Source organism: Ichthyophthirius multifiliis (assembly GCF_000220395.1).
Source record: "Ichthyophthirius multifiliis unplaced genomic scaffold scaff_1120509251351, whole genome shotgun sequence".
Lineage (NCBI taxonomy): Eukaryota > Ciliophora > Oligohymenophorea > Hymenostomatida > Ichthyophthirius > Ichthyophthirius multifiliis.
Window position 1 is genome coordinate 16,826 of NW_004085958.1, and position 20,503 is coordinate 37,328.

Sequence of the window (20,503 nt, forward strand, 5' to 3'; positions counted from 1 at the left end):
TATCACTTTTAAATTTGGTTTCACTACTATATTTATAATCTTCAAATTAATCTAACAGCTATAGTTCATTTTAAAAATCTATCTGAATTTACTATTCAGAAGAAATTTTAACTTCTTAATTTTAAGCATTCTAAATTTAAGGAATTTAAAAATCTTAATAAAACAATAATTTATTGATTTATTATTATAATAAATCAAACTAGTTCTATTTTTATATTTCTAATTATTAAACTTTTTCTTGTACTAAAAAAAGATTATTTTTTATTTCTTCTAAACATAAATATTATTAGTTTTATATATTTTCTTATGTTTTAATTATAGAATTACTCTATTTATTTTTTTATTTTTTTATATCTAAACTCAATTTATTTAAACAATTCTACATTAAATTTAAATCCTAGTTATGCTTTTCTTATATTATATTTAAATTTTATTACATCTTCATGCTCGCTTATATATTTTAATCTAACTATCCTAAGTCTTTACTTTTCATTATCTACAACTAATTTATTTAGTCTTCAAACAATCTATTTTTGTCAATTAATTAATCTGTTATTGTAATTAATTAGATTTAGATTCTAATTATTCTTTGAAAATATCTTTTATATGCGATGTTTCCACTTTTTTATTTATTTTTTCATATAATCCGCTTATTAAATTTTCAATTGTTGATATTTTGTTTTCAAAATCTTTATCTTAAGATTTGTTTTATTTATTTTATATGTTTTACTCTATTTTTTAATTTAGTTTTATATTAAGTTTTGTTTATAATAATTAAATTTCATTAAGTTTTGATTTAATTTATTATTAGTTATTTTATAAATCAATAAATTTTTAATTTAGAAATTATTTTTCATTTAAAGCTAAATTTTGTTTCAAATTATTTTAATATTCACCTATTTATCTACAAAAATTGTTTAATAAAAAATATTAAAATTATAAAAATATATTTTTTTCAAAAGTTGAAATAAATAAAAAATAAATCTACTTTTTACATTTTATTGTTGGCTACTTCTTATTAGATTTTTTAGAAATAACTTTAAACAAATTCTATCATCTAATCTTTTAAAATTTCTATTTATTAACTCTAATCATTTTTTTTTTATATATTCATAATATTTATCTATTATTAATTTTTGTGTATTTTTTAATTATTTTCTATATCATTTAAAAATTTAGTCTCATGTTTTTGAAATCTATTATTTTATTATTTATAAATACTTTTTTGCAATAAATTATTTGTGGTATTATTAAAAATTGGAGGTCTGTTTTTTTAAAACTATTATCAGTTTTATTTTAATTAAATTAAGAAATGTTATAATCACTTTATAAATTATCAGTACTACTGTGATTGTTTGTTTTTTAAATAGTATTTTTCTTTGTTATTGATTAAGAAGACTGTTTTAGTGTTATTTTTTTTAAATATTCTATTTAGTCCATCTCATTATTTATTTCAAGGCTATCTATTTAAATATTATTCATTTTGTATTTAAATTTATATTTACTTATTAATTTTTAAATTAAATATTTAAAAATAAAATAGAGAATTACTATTATTATGTTTAAAATTTTCTTATAAATTAATTTATTATGTATATAAAATTATAATAATTTTTATCATTTATATATTTATTTTAAATTCTTTTATATTATTTAGTAAAATAAATTCAAGCATAAAAATTTTATATTATAAAAACAATATGAGAATAATTCATTAAAATAAATAGTAAATTTTTATAATAATAGATTTCAATTTTTAATTAGATTAGAAAAAAAAAAAAAAAAAAAATTTAATACTGTTCTACTTATTTTAATTTCTTTTAAAAATCCAATTTTAAATATAATAGTAATTAAATTGATTTCACAAGCCCAAATAAATTTTTAAATTATGAAAATTAAATAAAGTTTAGATTAATAAAATCATTTTTTTTTGCATCTATAATTTACATAGTTTTTAATTTATTTATATGACTATAAATATTGACTTAACTTATAAATAAAATAATTTAATTTAATATAACTAATATTTTTTCTTTTTTTCTTAATATATAATAACATATAAGTTTTACAGACAGTCCTTTTATTTTAAAATATTCGATTTCCTACATTTATTTGTTATTTTGAAGAGAATTTTTTTTTTTTAAAGGCTCAGTTCAAAATTAAAGCATTTATCGAAATTTATATTAATACCTATAAAATCAGGTATTTTTTTAAAAAAAATATAAATAATAATAATAATAATTATAATTTTTTATTTTTGTTATTTTTTTTCTTTTATTTTTTTGTTATTGTAATTTATATAATTATATATTTTAAATATTTCTAAACTCTTATAATTTTCTTAATAATTAATTTCTTATATACTACTGTCGCCTTGGTAAAATTCCATTATGTTATAATAGTCATATAATATTTAATTAAATTTAATTTTATTTCTTTTTCTATTTTTGATAATTATATATTTGTTTTTTCTAAATAACTATATATCTCATTATTAAAATATTAAAGAATTATTTTAATTATATTTAATTTAAAATCATTTACATGCATTAAATAAAATAATAATTAAAAAATATCTATTAATTTATTTTATATTTAATCTAATTTTTAAATGTATTTGATATTCTTTTATATCTTATATTTCAATAATAAAATGAATATCTATTTATATTTTTTTTTGTTATGTATTTAAATTATTTTACATAATCTTTAATTTTTATATAGAGAGGATAAAATTTTTCTATAAATATATATATTTTTTTTATTTATTCTGTTATTTATGTTTAAAAATTCCATTAAAAACAACAAAATCCATTATTCAATCTTTTTCAATTATTTTTTTTGTTGATTAATTTCAAATAAATATAATATATTTATTATGTACTTTTTTCATATTGTTTTTCTTTATTTTTTCCGTGTTTTTTTAAAAAATAAGTGAAAACAAACAGAAAAGTTACATTGTTTAGAATTAAATATATTTCCAAAAATAAAAAATAAAAAACATTAAAATAAGAAAGATATAAATTAATTTCAAACATTACTAATTTGATTTATAAAACTATGTTTCTTTAATTTTTAATCAATAATAGAACATTGAATAAAATTTTTATAAAAACTAGATGCGATCAATAGATATTTAAATATTTTAAAACAAATAAAGAAAATTATTTTTACTTATATTCAGATTATTAAATATAACTAAGAATAAAGAAGATGTAAGATTTTTACAAACTTAATATATTAAGGTAATAATTCATTATAATATTTATAAGGTGAAGATAAATCTAAATTTTATGGATATAGAGAAAAGAAATAGCCGAATATCCTTATTAAAACTATTAAAAATTAAGAATTTAATAATAGTAACAGATATCCAAATGCAGAAAAAAGGAAAAATTTTATCGGATAAAAATAATAATAAATAAAAAAAAACAAAATAATATTATATAAAAAAAGTAAAATAAAATAATATATATAATTAATTTAATATATAAAATATATGTAAATATATAATATAAATATATATATATATATATAATTAAATATATTATTATATATATATATTTATAATATTTTTATTTTTATATTTATCTATATTTTTTATTTTTATTTTTTAATATATATTATATTTTTAAGCAATTTTTAATTAAAATTTTACTTTCTTTTGTATTTTTAATTATATTTTATATATATTAATTTTATTTTCTTTATTATTTTCATTCAATAAAATAAAAAAAAATAAAAACTAATTTTGTATTAATATTAATACTTAAATTTAATGGATTATAAAAGATTGTTATTTAAAAATTTTTTTTTGTTACTTCTAAAATTATCATTTTTTTTTTTTATATTTTATTAATTGTCAAATATTATATAAATATATAAATTCTAGATTTTTTTTATTTTAAAGTTTTTAAAAGAAAATTTTTTTTTTTTCCTTTTTACTTTTATATTAAAAAAATTAATATTTTTAACAATAAAAATACGTTTTAAAAATTTTTACTATTATAATCTATTTTTTTTATAGGTATTAAAAATAATCCCAATAAATTACAACTAAATCGTTTAAAAGAAGATTTTTAACAACCAAACAATTTAAAGTTAAATTTTATTTAAATTAAAATTTAAACTTAAATCAATTGAATAAACTAAAAATACATATTTGTAATTTTCACAAGAAAAAGACTTTGTAATTTAAATATTTTTAAGCTTAGAAAACAATTATTATATTATTTTAATAACAAGTAAAGATAAGAAAAATAAAAAACATATTATATATAGTAAATAAGCTTGTAAAAGTTTGTAATAAATAAAAATCATTTATTATAAATTATATCAATATGTATAAAAATAAAATGTTTTTAATATATTGTATTTCATGAATTTTATTATTCGTAATGGTATTTTATTTATTAAATAATAAATTTTTACTTTTTATTTAAATAAGATTAAAATAATATATTTTTTTTTGTTTATTTATTTTGACATTATTAATTAATATTGATTTTTTTTAATTCAATAATTATCTTAATAAAAAAAATTTAAATCAGGTATATTTCTTTTAGTTAAAAAAGTAAGAAAAAATTGTTTGTAAAATAAAAGATAAATATCTATCTGTAAAACAAAATAAAATTTTCAAAAAACATAATTTAACATAAATCATTTAATGTTAAATAATGCTATAGTAAAATCGAATAAACTAAAGATGTAATTTATAATTATTTAGTTATTAATAAAAAAATTAAAAATTATATATCTTAATAATATATTATATAAAAATATATTATTTTTGAAATATATATATATATATATTTATATATTTATATATCATCAAATTTAATTTTTTTATAATTTTCTGATTTCTTTCTTTAATAAATTATAAATTTTTAAAAATAATAATAATTTAAAAATTAATATTAGATCTAATATTTTTAAATTAATTTCATGTTTTTATAAAATTAATTAATATTATCCTTTTTATCAATTAATAAATATGTAATTATTTTTTATTTACTCTAAATATTTATCCAAAAATAAAAAATAAATTATCATTTAAATAATATTTTAAAATTAAAATAATTATCAATTTTTAATTAAAAATATGAGTTTTTATTAATATGATTATTATTATAAAATAATTTTTCAATTTACAAATTAAAATATAAAAAATTGTATTGAATTATTATAAGAGATGTATTTTCATGTAAAATTTTCATCAGGAACATAATATTCTTTTTACGAAATTTTAAAGTTTAAATTTTCATTTTATAAGAACTTCAAAGGAAGAAGAACAGCGTTTCCAATAATATGTGATCTCTTTTCAAAATATTTTCCCAAATTTTTACTTTATTAGAATTCTTCTAATTTATTAATACTTAAAACAGTATCATCAGGATAACAAGCAAATACTTCTCTATATATTTCAGTATTTCTCTTTTATTTTTAAAATATTAAATTCATAAAGATATTTTTTTTTAAAAAAAAAACATACTAAAGCATTTTGATAAATATTTTCATTTAATTAATCGTTTAAAGCATCTTCACATTCAATTTCTGAAACTCCAAAATGTTCCATATATAACTTTTTTCTAAACTCATGAATAGATTTACCTAAAAATTTCTTTTGTCCTCCAAAAATGCATTCTATTTTATTTTAATCTTCAACTTTCATCTTAAAAAATTTTTAGAAAAATATATAAAAAATTATAAATATACAGCTATTTCAGAATCTCTTGTTCCTAACATACTTCTATCATTAATATTAGCAGATCCCATAATAAGAATAGAATCATCAACAATCATAAGTTTACTATGCACATAAATTATTTCAGTAACTGGTAAATTATTAATAGTACCATGTTATCTCAATCCAAATAACATAATATATTATTCTACATTTACTATATTAGGATCTTTTCTTAATTCCTCAATAAGGGAATTTCCTCCTCTAGAAATAGTAGTGTATTCCCAGTGTAATTAGCATTTCATTACTCCAGAATTACTATCATTGACTTCTCCTTCAAACCCCTTTTTTATAAAAATAAATAAAATATATAGTTTAATTTTATTTTTACAGGCAATAAAGGCATAATAATAATCACTTTAAATGCTTCTTTGTTAAGTGCAGCTTTTTTTATTCGATTTAAAATAGCTTAAGCTATTTAGTTTTTTACTTTAGGTCCTGCAGTACATGAAATAAAGAATTAATTTTCAATATAAATGTATTTATTAGCTTAAGTTATAGCATCAATATATGCCAATTAAATAGACATTTCATGGTTTTTTTCTTTCAAACCTAATGACCATGAAGAGCTTGAACGTAACATTTAACATGTAAATGTTCCAGTTTTTTCGTATGTATTATTTTATAATTTAATATTATAAAATTATTCATTTGTATCAAATTATTAATTAACGTGGTTTTCATCTTGTACTTAATTGTTTTTTTTTATTTTGAAAAATGAATAATGCTTTTTTTATTAATTTTAACTAGTATGATTATTGTCTTATTCGTTATTAGGATTTTTAATGTAATATTTACAATCTTCCTATAAATTTGTTTGTTATAAGTTTTCCAACATTTGAATATATTATTGACTTGATTCAGTATCCATATCAAAACTATATTTTTTCCTTGATTTAGACATCGGATTTTGAGCAGGTACACAAGTAGAAGACTTAGTTCTTTAAAATGTTGTATTGCTATCTTTTTCTTAAGAATATCTATATGTGTATTCATTAACTATTTTTTCTCGCCTTTTTTTTTTTTTAGATAAAGTTTAAAAAAAAAAATTAAATAAAAAATAATAAAATTAATAATAAACTAATTTTTATAATAAAATAATAAATATGAAAAAAATATAAATTCAACTATTATTTAAAATAAAATAAATTATTACAAAAAATTAAAAAATAAAGAATTTATTAATAGAAAAATACTTAAATAATTAATATTATATATATCTAAGAAAAAATAAATAAATCTTTATAAATTTAAAATTATTATAAAATCTTTAATAAATATAATTATTTATATTTATATATTTACTATTTTTCCTTTTCAGAATTTTTGAGTAACTTTAAATAAATGTCAAAATTACACTTATCTTCATTATTACTAATAACACTATTTTCAGTTTAATTCAAACTTTACTTTTGTAAAAAAGTTAATTAAATACTTCCTTTTGTTTTTGAATTTTAATTTATTATAAAATCATCATTCGATTTTGTATTTCTTTTTATTTTATTTTTCAATGAATTAAATCCTGTTACAATTTTGTCCCAATAATTTTACAATCTTATATTAAAATTTTTTTTATCTTCATTTTCAATAACTGGTTCTAAAGTATTAGCTTAAAAATTATTATCATTTTTATCATAAATATCGATTTTTGCGAAATTCCAATATTAAATGAAATGCCTACACATATCTTTTACAGGTTCTCCTTCAACCATCATTCCTATATCATGCCAAGGCATTCGAATTTAAGTTTTTCGATTTAACTACGAATATTTAAAATTCGTAACATCAACAAAATCTTTTATTCTTGAATTGGAATAATCAATATCTGGAAAGAATTTACCGTCTTCATCTGTAAGCACATGTTTTTAACTATCCCATCTTCCATAGCAAATATCTAATCCTCCTAAAAAACCTACTTTTTAATCAATGACAATCATTTTTTCATGGTGAGACCATAATAATGGTATAACATTCTTAGGATGACGCATTACTTTGATATTATAATGTAGTCCTTATAACCAATTCTTAGTATATTCAGAATTCAAAGTTAAAGCTATTTGGGTTCTCTATAAACCAAAATACTTATTTTTACACCTTTCTAAGCTAATCTTAATAACACTTTATCTATTCTACTTTCTTCGTTTTATTTTTTCGACTGGTCTTATTAAATAAAGTTAAGGAGAAAGCCACCAATCTGTAATAAATATACTTTATTACGATTAATTGATTTTTTCGTATAGTTTTTCAAAATAATTTTCCCCATCAGCAAAGAAAAGGCAAGAAGCATTCTCTCTTAAAGGTGCAAATGAATCATATTTATGGATAGATGTGTAAGGAGAATTTTTCAAAGCTTATTTTAATGAAATTATTAAATCTATAAAATGGAAAAAACTATAAGCTTTAATATTAAATTTTCGTGTGTTTGTTATTATTTTAATCTCGAGATTTTCCCATATTTTAAATTAAAAATTGGAATCAAATAAAAAAATTTCCCTTACTTTATTATTTGGGCTTATATTGTTTATTTAGTATATTATTCCTTCGGATGTTATTATTATATACCTTTTTTGCCAGCGTTTAAAATTAGAAATGAAACTTGTATAACAGTTTCGGTTTTTATATCGACCTCCAGAATGTTTTAATATGAAACATTCTTTTGCTTTATCACTATGCTTTTATTCAGATAATTCTATAAATTATAAAAATTCAGAACATGTTGATATTACTTAAAGATTTTCATTAATTATTTGTTGTATGTATTTTTCTAAATTTTCTTACTTTGCTGGTTATGGTTATAATGAAAGTGTTGGAATTTTTATATTATTTTTATGTTTTTTAATTAGCTTTTTATGTAAATTCAAAAAATCTTGAAATGTTCGACGAATCAACCATGTTTAATCTTCATAACTAATGTTAAATAAATATATTTATTAATCTAAATTTTATTATTAATATTTTTATGAAATGTCTTATAGTAAATTAGCTTAGATTATTAAATCTACTAAATTAATTTATTTAAAACTTTATATTGATAATTTTTATTTTATTTAAACTTGTTGATTCATTTCTTATATAAATGTATAAAATAAATTAACAAAAAATATAAATAATATATAAAAAAAGAATTAATGCATCTATTAATTTATTAAATTTTATTTAATTGAATTATATATTATTAATTTTAAAATAATTTTATTAAATTTAATTAAAAAAAATCTAATTTAATTGAATTATATATAATTAAAATTTATACTATATAATACTATATGATTGAAATATATATTATTAAATTTAATATAAAAAATTTAATTTAATTTATTATAAAAAATTTAATATAATTTAATTTAATTGAATTTAATTTAATTTAATTTAATTTAATTTAAATATTTATATATATATATATATTTATATATGTTTTTTTTTTTTAGCTTTTTCTTTTATCATTTTATATAAATATTTATAAGAATAAATTATAATATTTAACATTATATTTATTTTTTATAAATAAATATTTTTTTATTTTTAAAATAAAAAATATCTAAAATTAATAAAATATATTTTGTAATTCATGCCTTTTTTAATATAATATTTAATTCTATAATTATTTCGTACATATCTTGTTTTTTATGCTATAATATTTTTATTTTTATTTTTTTAAAATTTTAATTTATTTAAAAGATTTTAATATTATTTATTTTCTTAGCTTTAATTAATATTACTTTAGAAATTATTCTTTCAAACAAATAATCATAAATTTAACTTAATATTTTTTTTTTATTTTTAATTTCTATTAATATTTACTATTTTTTTTTTCAAGACATTATGTTTTTTTTTTATAATTATAATGATTATATAAAACATTATTATATAAATTAATGATATAATTAAGTTTATTAAGGGTTTTTATAATAAAAAAAAAAATAGATTATTTAATAACCTTTTTGTAAAAGTTTTAATTAAACTAATATATTTTCTTACAAAAACTAATCAAAATATTATGATTTAAACTATTATTTTTATAAAATAATATTAATAATAATTTTTTTTATAAAAATAAAAATTTAATATAATTTTTTTTATTTTAGTTTAATTTATGTATAAAGAAATAATATTAATTTTTTTTATTTCGTAAAATTTAAATATAAAAAATGATATAAAAAAATAGATACAGAATAAATATAATTAAATTATTAGAATAATTTTCATAAAATACGAGTTATATAGTATTATATTCTTTCTTATTATCCCATTTATAATAAGTTGTGAATTTTAGTTATTAGTTAAGTTTATTTATATAAATTAAACCAAATATAATTTAGAGTAACCGGAAAAATAAATGAACTAAAAATTAGTTCAAATAAATTATTAGTTAGATACAAAAAAAATACAAAATAAAATAATTATTTTTTTAAAAAAAAATTAATTATTAAAGAATCTGAAAAAATTTAACTTTACAGCCTTTTTTTATAAAAAAAATTATAAAACTTAGTAAAGAAAAGAAAAAATAACAAATAGAAGAAAATTAGTAAATTAAGGGTACTGAGTAAAATAATAATAATAAGAAATACCACTAAATATTTGGCTAAATTTATTCAAAAAGCATTAGATTATTATAAATACACACAAATTTAAAATAAATTAGAAAACAATTTGAACGAATATACTTTAATCTAATAAGCAATTTAATTTGATTGAAAATTTTACATTGAAAAAAAAAAACTAAAGAAAACAAATTAAAAAAATATTATTTGAAGGAAATAAAAGATGAAAAGTTAAAAAATTTAAAAGTAAAAAAAAAAAAAAAAATTAGATTAAAAAATGAAATGCCTAGTTAAATCTTTATAATCTAAAAATATAGGAAAATTCATCTATTTTTTTTTAAAGAAAAGAAGAATTAAAACTCTCAAAATTCAGAATATAAATTACAGCAGTTTAAGAAAAACATATAACTTTGTAATTCAATAAAAATCTTCTTTTTCTAAAAGTTTTGTTTTCTATATTATCTTCCATCTAAAGATATTTATAAGTAAAAATATAATATTTTATTTTATTATATATATAAATAAAAGGTAAAAAAAAAGAATTTTATAAAAAATTGATAAAAATAAAATTATATATCTGAAATCAAAGAACAAAAAGAATTTCGAAAATTCAATTTAAATAATAAATAATATCATCAAGAAGAAAAATATACACTTTTAAAAGTAGTAATATTTCATTACTATTTGCAGTATATATTTACTTTTAAACTTTTTATGTAAATAATATTTAAAACACTTGTCTTTACTATGCCATCTAAAAATAGACATTTTTAATTTTGTTAATATAGATGTAAATTAAATTTGTTATGAAAATTAATACTAATTTATGTCAACAAAAATAAAACTGGAAAAGATTTTAAAAGAAAAAATAGGAATTTAAAAATTAGAATTTATTTTTTAATTTAAATCTCAATATTTATCATAATAATAATTATATTAATAAGTATTAAAAATATTTATGTTTATTTAATATATAAATTAATAAAATAATTTTTGAAATTAATTTGATTTCTTTTAAAAAAATTAATATTTATTCAATATTAGTTAATATTTAAATAAAATGAATAGCTAGCAAATTACATCGACAACAACTTAAACAATAGGCATGCTTACAACGATTCATCTTTCAGGCGATTAAAACCCTTAATTATAACAATAACAAACTTAACAATAAGCATAAATTAAAAAAAAACCAAAAAGAGGAGTATAATGGGTCGAAGACACAATAGATAATGAAAATCTAAACCGCTTAAAATCTAATTGTAAAAAAATAAATATGTTTATTAAAAATTTATATAATTTAATAAAAGTATGTTGTATATATAATAAGCCTAAAGAACCAGGATAAGAAAATAGTAGTGAAACATGTACAAGTGATGATAGTGGTAATGAACTTGATAGAGACAGAATAACTAAAAAAAGACATCAAAAGAAATGTTCAAAACAAAAAAGCAAAGGAGAAGAGTAAAAAGATTTAAATTAGTGCGAAAAAACAAATAATATTGAAAATAATATAATATTTTTTAATTGTAAATGATATATTTTATTTATTTATTCTAAAATAATAATTAAACTATTATTTTGTTAACATAAAAATTTATAATTGTAATTTAATTATATTCTTTAAAACCTTGTTGTTGTTTTCCTGAGACACTTTTATGGGATTTATAACAAAACAAAAAAAAGAAAAATTTGAAAAGTCCAAAAAAATTTTGGTTAAAATTATTTGATTAGAATTATTAAAATATGGCAATTTAATATCAAAAATAATAAAAATTAAAAATTCTTAAAATATTATATATAAAATATATATATATATATATTTTATTTTATTTTTTAAAAAAATACATATAATAATAAAAAACTATTTTTTTTTCTTTTCAATTTGAATCATTATTATTAGGAGCATTTTAATTTTGTAAATTATTTGTACTTTCGGAAAAAAGATGTCTTTTTTTATGCAAAAACTCATAGGCATCTGTATAAACATCATAAGCTTCATTAACATCAACCATTAAAGTATTATAAGTGTCCTAGTTTTAAATAAAGCTTTGTAGATCATTTTCGCTATCATCATCACTATCCTAATTATCAGCCTTTTTTAAAAAGAATTAAAATTATAGGGTTTTTATTTGAATATATAGTTACCTAAAAGAATTTCTAAAATGAGTTTTTCATCATAGATTGATGTTACGATTATTCAATATTCAAAATAAATTTAGCTATCTATGAAGGTTTAAATTCTTTTATTAAGTTTTACATAGTGTCATCTAAAGTGCTCAATTCTTTTTTCATTTTTTGTTTGGTTTCATACATTTAATTAACTAAACTTTATTTTAAATATATTTATTTTTTAAAGATATTTTTTTTTTTTTTTTTACATTTCAAGTTTTTCATTTTCTTTTGTTAACTTTTTTTGCATTTTGAGTGCTTTAGTTTTCTATTTTTCTGATAATTATAATGATTAAATTATTTTAGGGAATTCAGGTCTTTTTATTTAATTATTTTTTTATTTAATATATATTTAAAATAATACTCTTAATTTTTATCTTATTAATTATAATCATCTTCTTTTTCATTTTCTTTTGAAAATATATCTTTATTTTCTGAAGCAGCATAAAGAATGTATTTTACATGGACAGGTAACATCTATTCAGTGATTTATTTAAAACAATAATCTAAAATCATAAGTTTATCAGGATTATTAGAACCAAACTTTTTCTATTTTGATTTAATTTAGTTATATAATTTGATATTACTTTTAGAACATCTATAATAGTTGCAATATCGCTTTCACTTGCATTACTATTTAATGCATTTTTTAGGTTTGATAATAAAATAGTTTTATTTGTTTGTTATTCGTTTTTCTTAATTTTTTTTTTTTTTTTTTTTTAAATTAAATTTATTGATTTTTTTTACACATTAGATTTAATTTTAAAGATTATTTAATAAGTTTTCACTAGATTAACATATTTTTTTTGATTCTGCAAGAATATCAGAAAGAGATGTTACCTTTTTTTAATTTAACAAAAAATTAAATAATTTTTTACTTTATTTTCTAATAACTCTAAATATATTTTTTTCTTTTTCTTGAGTTTCTTGCCGATTCTCTGTTTCTGACTAATTTTTAATTATCTTTTCTATCAGTAGTATCATTTAAAAGTTATTAGCCTAAAATATAGATTATATAGAAAATAAATAAATATAAAAATTTTATTAATTATAATAATTAATTTCTATATGAATTATTTGTTTAATATAAAATTATTTTAAATTTTTAATACATTTTTATATTTTTTACCATTTAATTCATTTAATCCATAACTGGTTTTTGCCTTTTTAATTATTTTTGCGTCTAATCTAAAAAAATATTTTGTGTTTAATATGTAAAAAAATACTTATTGTTTACTTATTCACTGATGGTTTATCTAAAATTGGTAAATTATCAACAGATGTTTTAATTAAAGTATTTATTTTTTTAATATATGTATTTTTAGAATTAGATTATTTTGTTTTATTTTAATTTTCTTATTTTTAATTAAATATCTAAACATCTTCAGCCTTTTGTATCATATTATTTTATACTTATTAGTCCTGTAATATATATAAAATTATATAATTAATATTATGATATTTAAATATTTATATATTTAATTTATTTAATGTTAAATAAATATTCCTTTCAAATACTTGTAAATTTGGAATATTTTAGTTATAATCATATTGATAATTAAACTCAAAACCTTTTTAATTATTATTTTACATTTCACTAAAACAATCTTTTAATCTTTTTTTTTTTTTTTTTTTTTAATAAAAATTATTCTAATTGCATAAATTAAATATAAAAAAATATATAATTTAATTGTTTTTTATATCTAATATTATATTTTTTAAATTATTTTATAAAATCTATTAAATTATTTTTGTATTTTTTTTTTTTAAATATGATAAAAATTTATTATTTTCATACAAAAAAATAATATATTATTCTTAAAAAATAAATTATAATTTACAGAAATAATTAAATATAATATTATTTTTAAAAATTATCTTATTTTATAATCTTTAGAAATTATAAATTATTAAAGAACTTTATTACAAATACATTTTATATTTCTAATTTAAAATAGTTTCTTTGGATAAATTAACAATATTTATCTATATTCAAAACTATATTTTTATAATTTTATTTTGAATAATATCAAAATAATATGTTATATTATCTATATATGCTCTAAAAGTATTATATTATTTATCTTAAATAATACTTTTATAAATTAATGAAGAATTAAATTTTTTGTAAATATTAATTAGTAAAATTTGATTAATTAATTTTAAATTTAAAAAAAATAAAAGTAAAATTTAAAAAAAAATAGTAAAAATAAATAAATATAAAAAACAAATAAGAATAAATTATAGAAAAAAATATAGATGAATATTAAATTATTTTAAAAATTTAAATATCATTAAAGTCCCCCAATATTTTTAATAAATTTATATAAAAATGCTAATCCAATAAAAGTATATATAAATTAATATTTTTATATACTAATTAATTAATATTCTTATTTTCCTTCTTCAAATAATCTTTCTACCCAATCATTCAGTTTTGATATTTCTTCTTAGTTATTTTAAGTCATTAATTTATTATAATCTTATATTAATTTCGATTAGTTAATATTATCATCAATACTATATTAAACTTCTAAATAATTATCCTTAATATTAACTGCTATAGGTTTTTCTAAGGATATTATAAATTACTATGAAATAAATCACAAAAGTAAGGATTTTATTATTATTGCATATTAGATTCGTAATCCTAATATATAATTTTATTTATGTTTTTGTATAATTATTCTTTTTCTTTTAATTAATTAAATTTATTCATTTTATTTATTAAATTTTTATTTTCATATTAAAATTTTTTGTTTGCCTTTTGAAAATGTATTTATTATATATGTTAAGAAAACGATCTTCTTAAAAAATGTTAACTAATATTTTAAAAACATGATATATTTATACTAGGCTAATATTTATCCATTCAAAAAAAAATAAAAAGAAAAAAAAGTAATTTATTTTTATCTTTATTAATTATTTAAGAAAATATATAATACTATAAATTATTATATGGTATAAAGATATTATAATAAATAAATTTAATAAAAGTATATATAATAAATTAAATATAAATTTATAAAAATTATTAAATATTATTAAAAATATTTTAATATATGTTAATCTTTATATTTATATAGATATCTTTATTAATAAGTTTTTTTAAAAAATAATTTTTAAATATATATATTATCTCATAATAGTTTATATTTTTTAAAATTTCATTCTTATTTATTTTATTTACATATCAATAATAATTAAAATAAATTTTAATTAATTATTATTTTAATTTTTACAAAAAATATATATATATATTTATTTATATATAATTATAAATTCGTTTTTAGAAATTTAATTTTCTACTTTACTCTAATTTTTTTTTTTTCATATTATTACTTACATAAATTTTTTAAATTAATAAGATAATTTTATTAAAGAAATATTGTAAAAAAGTAGTGTATTTTTAATTATATATTGATTAAATTCATTAAATAATGTAATTTTAATAAACATTTAAGTAAAGTAATATTTTTACAATTTTTTTATCTTTATTTTGATCTGTACTTTTTTAAAAAAATAATAAACAAATAAAAAAAATGATTTTTTTTTTAAAAAGTAATTAAAAAACATTTCGAAATAAACTAAGGAAGATATAATATCGAAAAAAGAAAATAATAAATATCAAAAAATAAATTTATTTCAATATAAAAGTTTATAAAATATAAAATATTAAAAATTATTTTAAATTTATTAAATTATAATTTTTTCAAATAAGTTATATTGTTATATTATTATTAACATTTTATAAATATAAATATTATAATCCAAAATAATTTTTAAAATTAAAAATTAAAGATATGAATTAAAAAATTTATAAGAAATAAATTAATTTATAGGTTTATAAATATTTTTTATTTTAAAAAAAATTTATATTAAAATATTTTATTAAATTCTATTTAATTTTCTATTATTTATATATATATGTTAATAAAAAATATATAAATATATATGTATATTATTAAATATATATATATATATATATATATTATTTTATATTTTATTTTTATATATTTTTTTTTTTATTTTATTTTTATATTTTATATATATATAAATCTTTATTTATTTTTATTTATATATATTTTAATATATTTATATATCAATATATATATATTTCTATATATATATATTTTACTAAAAATTTTTATTTATAATTAAAATTAGTTTAAAATTACTAAATAAAAGATAATTATTTTTTTTATAATTTATATATTATAATTTATATTAAATTAATATTAAAACTAAAAAACATAATTTAAATCAATTACTTTCATTAATGTAAATTTTAAATATTTAATTATTTCCTTCACTAAATAAGAATTACTTAATTAGATTTTTTTCTTATAGATGTTAATCAAATATTTTTTCACTTATACCTGCTCTAACTCTTGTGGCTATATATACTATTAGATTTTTATTATTATCAAATAATTTTCTTAAACTTACAGTTAAAGGTTCTATACTTGCAATCCAAAACATAATATCAGCTCCAATTATAATGTCAAATTTTATATTTTTATGTTATTTTAAAAATTCCTTTATATTTTTATTATTTTAAAAAATTGTATTATTTTTTTTACATTTTCTCCCCATTTAAATATATTAATTTCTACATTTTTATTATTAGCATATTATTTATTTATTTCCATTAATTCATGAATTATTTCATTACCATCTGTTATATATACTTATTTTGCATATTAAGAACATACTAAACCTGATAATCCTACACCTGCTCCTAGTTCTAAACATGTTTTATTCTTAAATGCCTCCTTGTTATCAACTATAAACTCAGCTAATTATTCAGCAGCTCTCCAGACTATTTATCCTGTCAAATCCCAATCAGTAGAGCACGAAACTGATGCTTAATACTCTTATTCACAATCTTTATATTAAAATTTTTTTAGAACATATTCTCTATTTATGAAAAGGTTTGCATCAAAATTATCTTCCATTTAATTGTAGTTTATATTATATTAAAAGTTAAAATTATTTTATATATAATGTTAAAAAAATATAATAGTAACTATTTTAATTTATTTTTATTTTTTATATTTTCTTTATTTTTTATTTAAAATAATTTAATTATTTATATAAAATTATTAACGATTATAGATTAAAAATAAATAACTTGTAATAATTAAAAAGCCAAGTAAAAAATTATAAAAAAAGTTAATATTTTAAAAATAGAAAATTTACAAACAAATAATTAATTATTTAATAATAAAAATATATTAATTTATGCAGAATAATTAAGATAATTTAATTAAAATATATGAAAGCCTAAAAAACATTTAAAGTATATGTTAAGACAAAAAAAATATGTTTTCATTTAACTTACAAGATAATAACGATTGTGAAAAATTAGTTAATTATGTAGTTGATTAATAAAATTTAATACAATAATTATATTAAAAAATAGATTTTTTAGTTTAAGAAATATATAAAATATCTAATATACTAGAATAAATGACTTAATAAAATTAAAAAAACAGATAAAAATATGAATAAATTAAACTTAATAATATCAATATTAATGGCTAAAATAAATAAAATTAAAATAATCTAGTAAAAATAGAAAATTCAATAAAAAATGAAAAATGTAAGACTTAATTATATAATATTTTTTAAACATTATTTATAAATATCTTTTTATTAAGAAAATTAATGTTTTAATAATTAAAATGATAATAATACATTTTAGAATTTTAGAAAACAAATAAATTAAGCAAATAATTAATATTTCATATATAATCATTCACATATACTACAAGAAAATCATATTTGTAAATAAAAATAGTAAATGTTGAATAAAATTAATTAAAATTTAAATATGATAGAAATTAAAAAATATAAATTTAATGAAAATATTGTCAAATCAAATAATATAAAGTAAAAAGCATAAACAAGTTAATATAGTAGAAGCTAATCGCCTTAGCATTACAATAATTATGATTAATATTTTAATATTGATTCTAATTATGGAAAATTATAAAAACCAGTTAAGTGAATAAAGTTACAATAAATTAAAATATATTTATTATATAAAAAATAATTAATATAAATAATAAATACTATATATAAAGATAAAATAAATAAAAAAATAACATTACATATATATTATATGATTAAATAATATAGTAAAAATATAATATTCGAAATTATAAATAATATATAAATAAAATTTCAGATAATAATAATTAATAATAAAATTAAAACTATTCTAAATTTTAGAAAAACATAATATTTTATTTTAATTAAATCTTTTCATATTAATAATAATCAAAAAAAAAAATATTTATTAAATATAATTATATTATTTAAATTTTTTAAAGTAATTAAATTAAATATATTTTTATATAAAAAAAAACATTATTTATTTAATTAAATAAATATTAATTTAATTAAAAATAATATTATTCATTTAAATTATATATATAAATTAGACTATTTATGTATTTTATAATTTCAAAAAAAATAATATCTTATATTAGAATATGTTCTAAATTAGAAGAAATATATATATTTCAAAAAAAATAGATATATTAAAAATATATTAAATTTGATATATTTTAGTATAAATTTTTTAATTTATTAATCTTTATTTATGTGTGTATATTAAGTGTTTTTAGATTTTTCTTTTTATTAAAATATTCTCCTAAAAAAAAAAGTTTTAAATATTTTATTTTAACTTATAAAATTCAAATAAAAAGGAAGAGGAGCAGTATATTGATAATTAAAAGAGTAATGAAGATTATAGAAATATTCGTTTTCTTTACAATTATTATTTTGATTTAAAATTATATAATTATAATATTTGTTATTAAAATTAATTTAATAACACATTTATTATTATCTTAATCTTGTAAAATAAATTAATGTAAGATTTAAAAGTTTCTTTAATATCAACTGTAATTTTATTATTAATATTTTATTTCTATTGAGAACAAGATTATAAAATGTTTAAATTTATAAAAAAAACTGATATTAATTATTTAATTAAATAAGGATTTAGAGAATTTTATAAAGGAATTAAAACTTCATTAATTGTATCGCTTTTTAAGAACTTCAATATATTTACTTACTTATAAAAATATCAATTAAATTTTAAGCTTTTAAAATTAAATATAAAATATATAACAACCTGATTTATATCTGAATTAATATGTAATACAATACAATAATTATTTTTTGGTTATAACAAAACAATATAAATATAAAAATAAAAGCAAATACAAATTTAAATAAATATGTTTAATAAATTTATAATAATAATGGTTATAAAGGGGTTATTTTAAGCTATATAAGTATTTTTAACTATGTTATATATTTTCTTTTATATGAAATATTTAAAAAAAAAAAAAGTTAATTATTAATAGTTCTTTTTATAAATTATGTGCTTTAGTATATATTTATCTTAGTTATTTAATTGTTACTAAATAATAGTTATGTGCTTAAAATATTGATTTTATTAAACAAATTTATAATTTATATCAAATCAAGGATTTATTAAGAATTTAAATGTAAAACCTTATTTTTAATATTATTAAAATAATTACATAAGAAATAATTTTAATTAATAATATAAAACTCAATTTATTCATATTATAAGTTATGCTTTTATTTTTTGTTTCAATTAAATTGTTTTAAGAATTTATTAAAAGTACAATTTTTAAATTTATAAAATAAATAAAAACGAGTTGAAAATCACATATTTTTTTATTATTGGACTGTTTTTTAGAATTTTTTTAAAGTGGATCAATTAAATCTAATTGATTTTTTTTAAAAAAAAATAATTAATTAGAGACTATTAAATTAGTAAAAATCAAATCATTACATTCCTATTACATATTATTAAATTATTTAAAATATATATGATTATATTAAATGAAAAGTGTAAGATTTATTTAAAAATGAACTTAAATAATTTTATTGGAAATTTATAAAATTAAATTCTAAGAATAATTTAAAATATTTATAAATAGGAAAAATTAAAAATAATTTTTAAAATAAAAATTTGTAATTAATTTTTAATTATTTGTAA

General features: G+C 14.2%; 3 protein-coding genes across 3 annotated transcripts, besides 35 other annotated features; all 3 read right to left on the minus strand. All coding sequences in view use genetic code 6, as the record gives it.

Moving 5' to 3' along the window:
• Positions 1 to 524: 524 nt before the first annotated feature.
• Positions 525 to 568: a microsatellite.
• A 1,678-nt stretch (positions 569 to 2,246) lies between these two features.
• Positions 2,247 to 2,284: a microsatellite.
• Positions 2,285 to 3,408: 1,124 nt separating this feature from the next.
• Positions 3,409 to 3,473: a microsatellite.
• Positions 3,409 to 3,478: a microsatellite.
• Positions 3,468 to 3,563: a microsatellite.
• Positions 3,487 to 3,573: a microsatellite.
• Positions 3,496 to 3,597: a microsatellite.
• Positions 3,519 to 3,591: a microsatellite.
• Positions 3,552 to 3,633: a microsatellite.
• Positions 3,560 to 3,634: a microsatellite.
• Positions 3,571 to 3,614: a microsatellite.
• A 459-nt stretch (positions 3,635 to 4,093) lies between the features above and the next one.
• Positions 4,094 to 4,127: a microsatellite.
• Positions 4,128 to 4,794: 667 nt separating this feature from the next.
• Positions 4,795 to 4,828: a microsatellite.
• A 371-nt stretch (positions 4,829 to 5,199) lies between these two features.
• IMG5_187110 (phospholipase d1, putative) lies at positions 5,200 to 11,391 on the minus strand (the record flags this gene model as incomplete). Its single annotated transcript, XM_004027163.1, has 8 exons — positions 5,200 to 5,433; positions 5,492 to 5,671; positions 5,716 to 6,027; positions 6,075 to 6,756; positions 7,049 to 8,093; positions 9,722 to 9,750; positions 10,194 to 10,201; positions 11,365 to 11,391. 8 exons carry the CDS (start codon positions 11,389 to 11,391, stop codon positions 5,200 to 5,202), a joined length of 2,517 nt encoding a protein of 838 aa, XP_004027212.1.
• Positions 8,885 to 8,953: a microsatellite.
• Positions 9,031 to 9,081: a microsatellite.
• Positions 9,032 to 9,110: a microsatellite.
• Positions 9,046 to 9,126: a microsatellite.
• Positions 9,386 to 9,437: a microsatellite.
• Positions 9,757 to 9,823: a microsatellite.
• Positions 9,792 to 9,898: a microsatellite.
• Positions 11,392 to 12,071: 680 nt separating the features above from the next.
• Positions 12,072 to 12,102: a microsatellite.
• A 62-nt stretch (positions 12,103 to 12,164) lies between these two features.
• IMG5_187120 (hypothetical protein) lies at positions 12,165 to 13,606 on the minus strand (the record flags this gene model as incomplete). The annotated part of the gene is made up of 7 exons (XM_004027164.1): positions 12,165 to 12,380; positions 12,433 to 12,613; positions 12,666 to 12,773; positions 12,821 to 13,005; positions 13,044 to 13,151; positions 13,204 to 13,455; positions 13,586 to 13,606. The coding sequence occupies 7 exons, from the start codon at positions 13,604 to 13,606 to the stop codon at positions 12,165 to 12,167; spliced, it is 1,071 nt and encodes a 356-aa protein (XP_004027213.1).
• Positions 12,619 to 12,655: a microsatellite.
• A 299-nt stretch (positions 13,607 to 13,905) lies between the features above and the next one.
• Positions 13,906 to 13,938: a microsatellite.
• Positions 13,939 to 14,668: 730 nt separating this feature from the next.
• Positions 14,669 to 14,712: a microsatellite.
• A 756-nt stretch (positions 14,713 to 15,468) lies between these two features.
• Positions 15,469 to 15,511: a microsatellite.
• A 730-nt stretch (positions 15,512 to 16,241) lies between these two features.
• Positions 16,242 to 16,291: a microsatellite.
• A 105-nt stretch (positions 16,292 to 16,396) lies between these two features.
• Positions 16,397 to 16,589: a microsatellite.
• Positions 16,440 to 16,498: a microsatellite.
• Positions 16,442 to 16,503: a microsatellite.
• IMG5_187130 (s-adenosylmethionine-dependent methyltransferase, putative) lies at positions 16,559 to 17,414 on the minus strand (the record flags this gene model as incomplete). Its single annotated transcript, XM_004027165.1, has 3 exons — positions 16,559 to 16,575; positions 16,830 to 16,853; positions 17,132 to 17,414. 3 exons carry the CDS (start codon positions 17,412 to 17,414, stop codon positions 16,559 to 16,561), a joined length of 324 nt encoding a protein of 107 aa, XP_004027214.1.
• Positions 16,658 to 16,684: a microsatellite.
• Positions 17,415 to 18,501: 1,087 nt separating the features above from the next.
• Positions 18,502 to 18,558: a microsatellite.
• A 250-nt stretch (positions 18,559 to 18,808) lies between these two features.
• Positions 18,809 to 18,888: a microsatellite.
• Positions 18,831 to 18,887: a microsatellite.
• Positions 18,833 to 18,878: a microsatellite.
• Positions 18,889 to 19,695: 807 nt separating the features above from the next.
• Positions 19,696 to 19,744: a microsatellite.
• Positions 19,745 to 20,503: the final 759 nt, after the last annotated feature.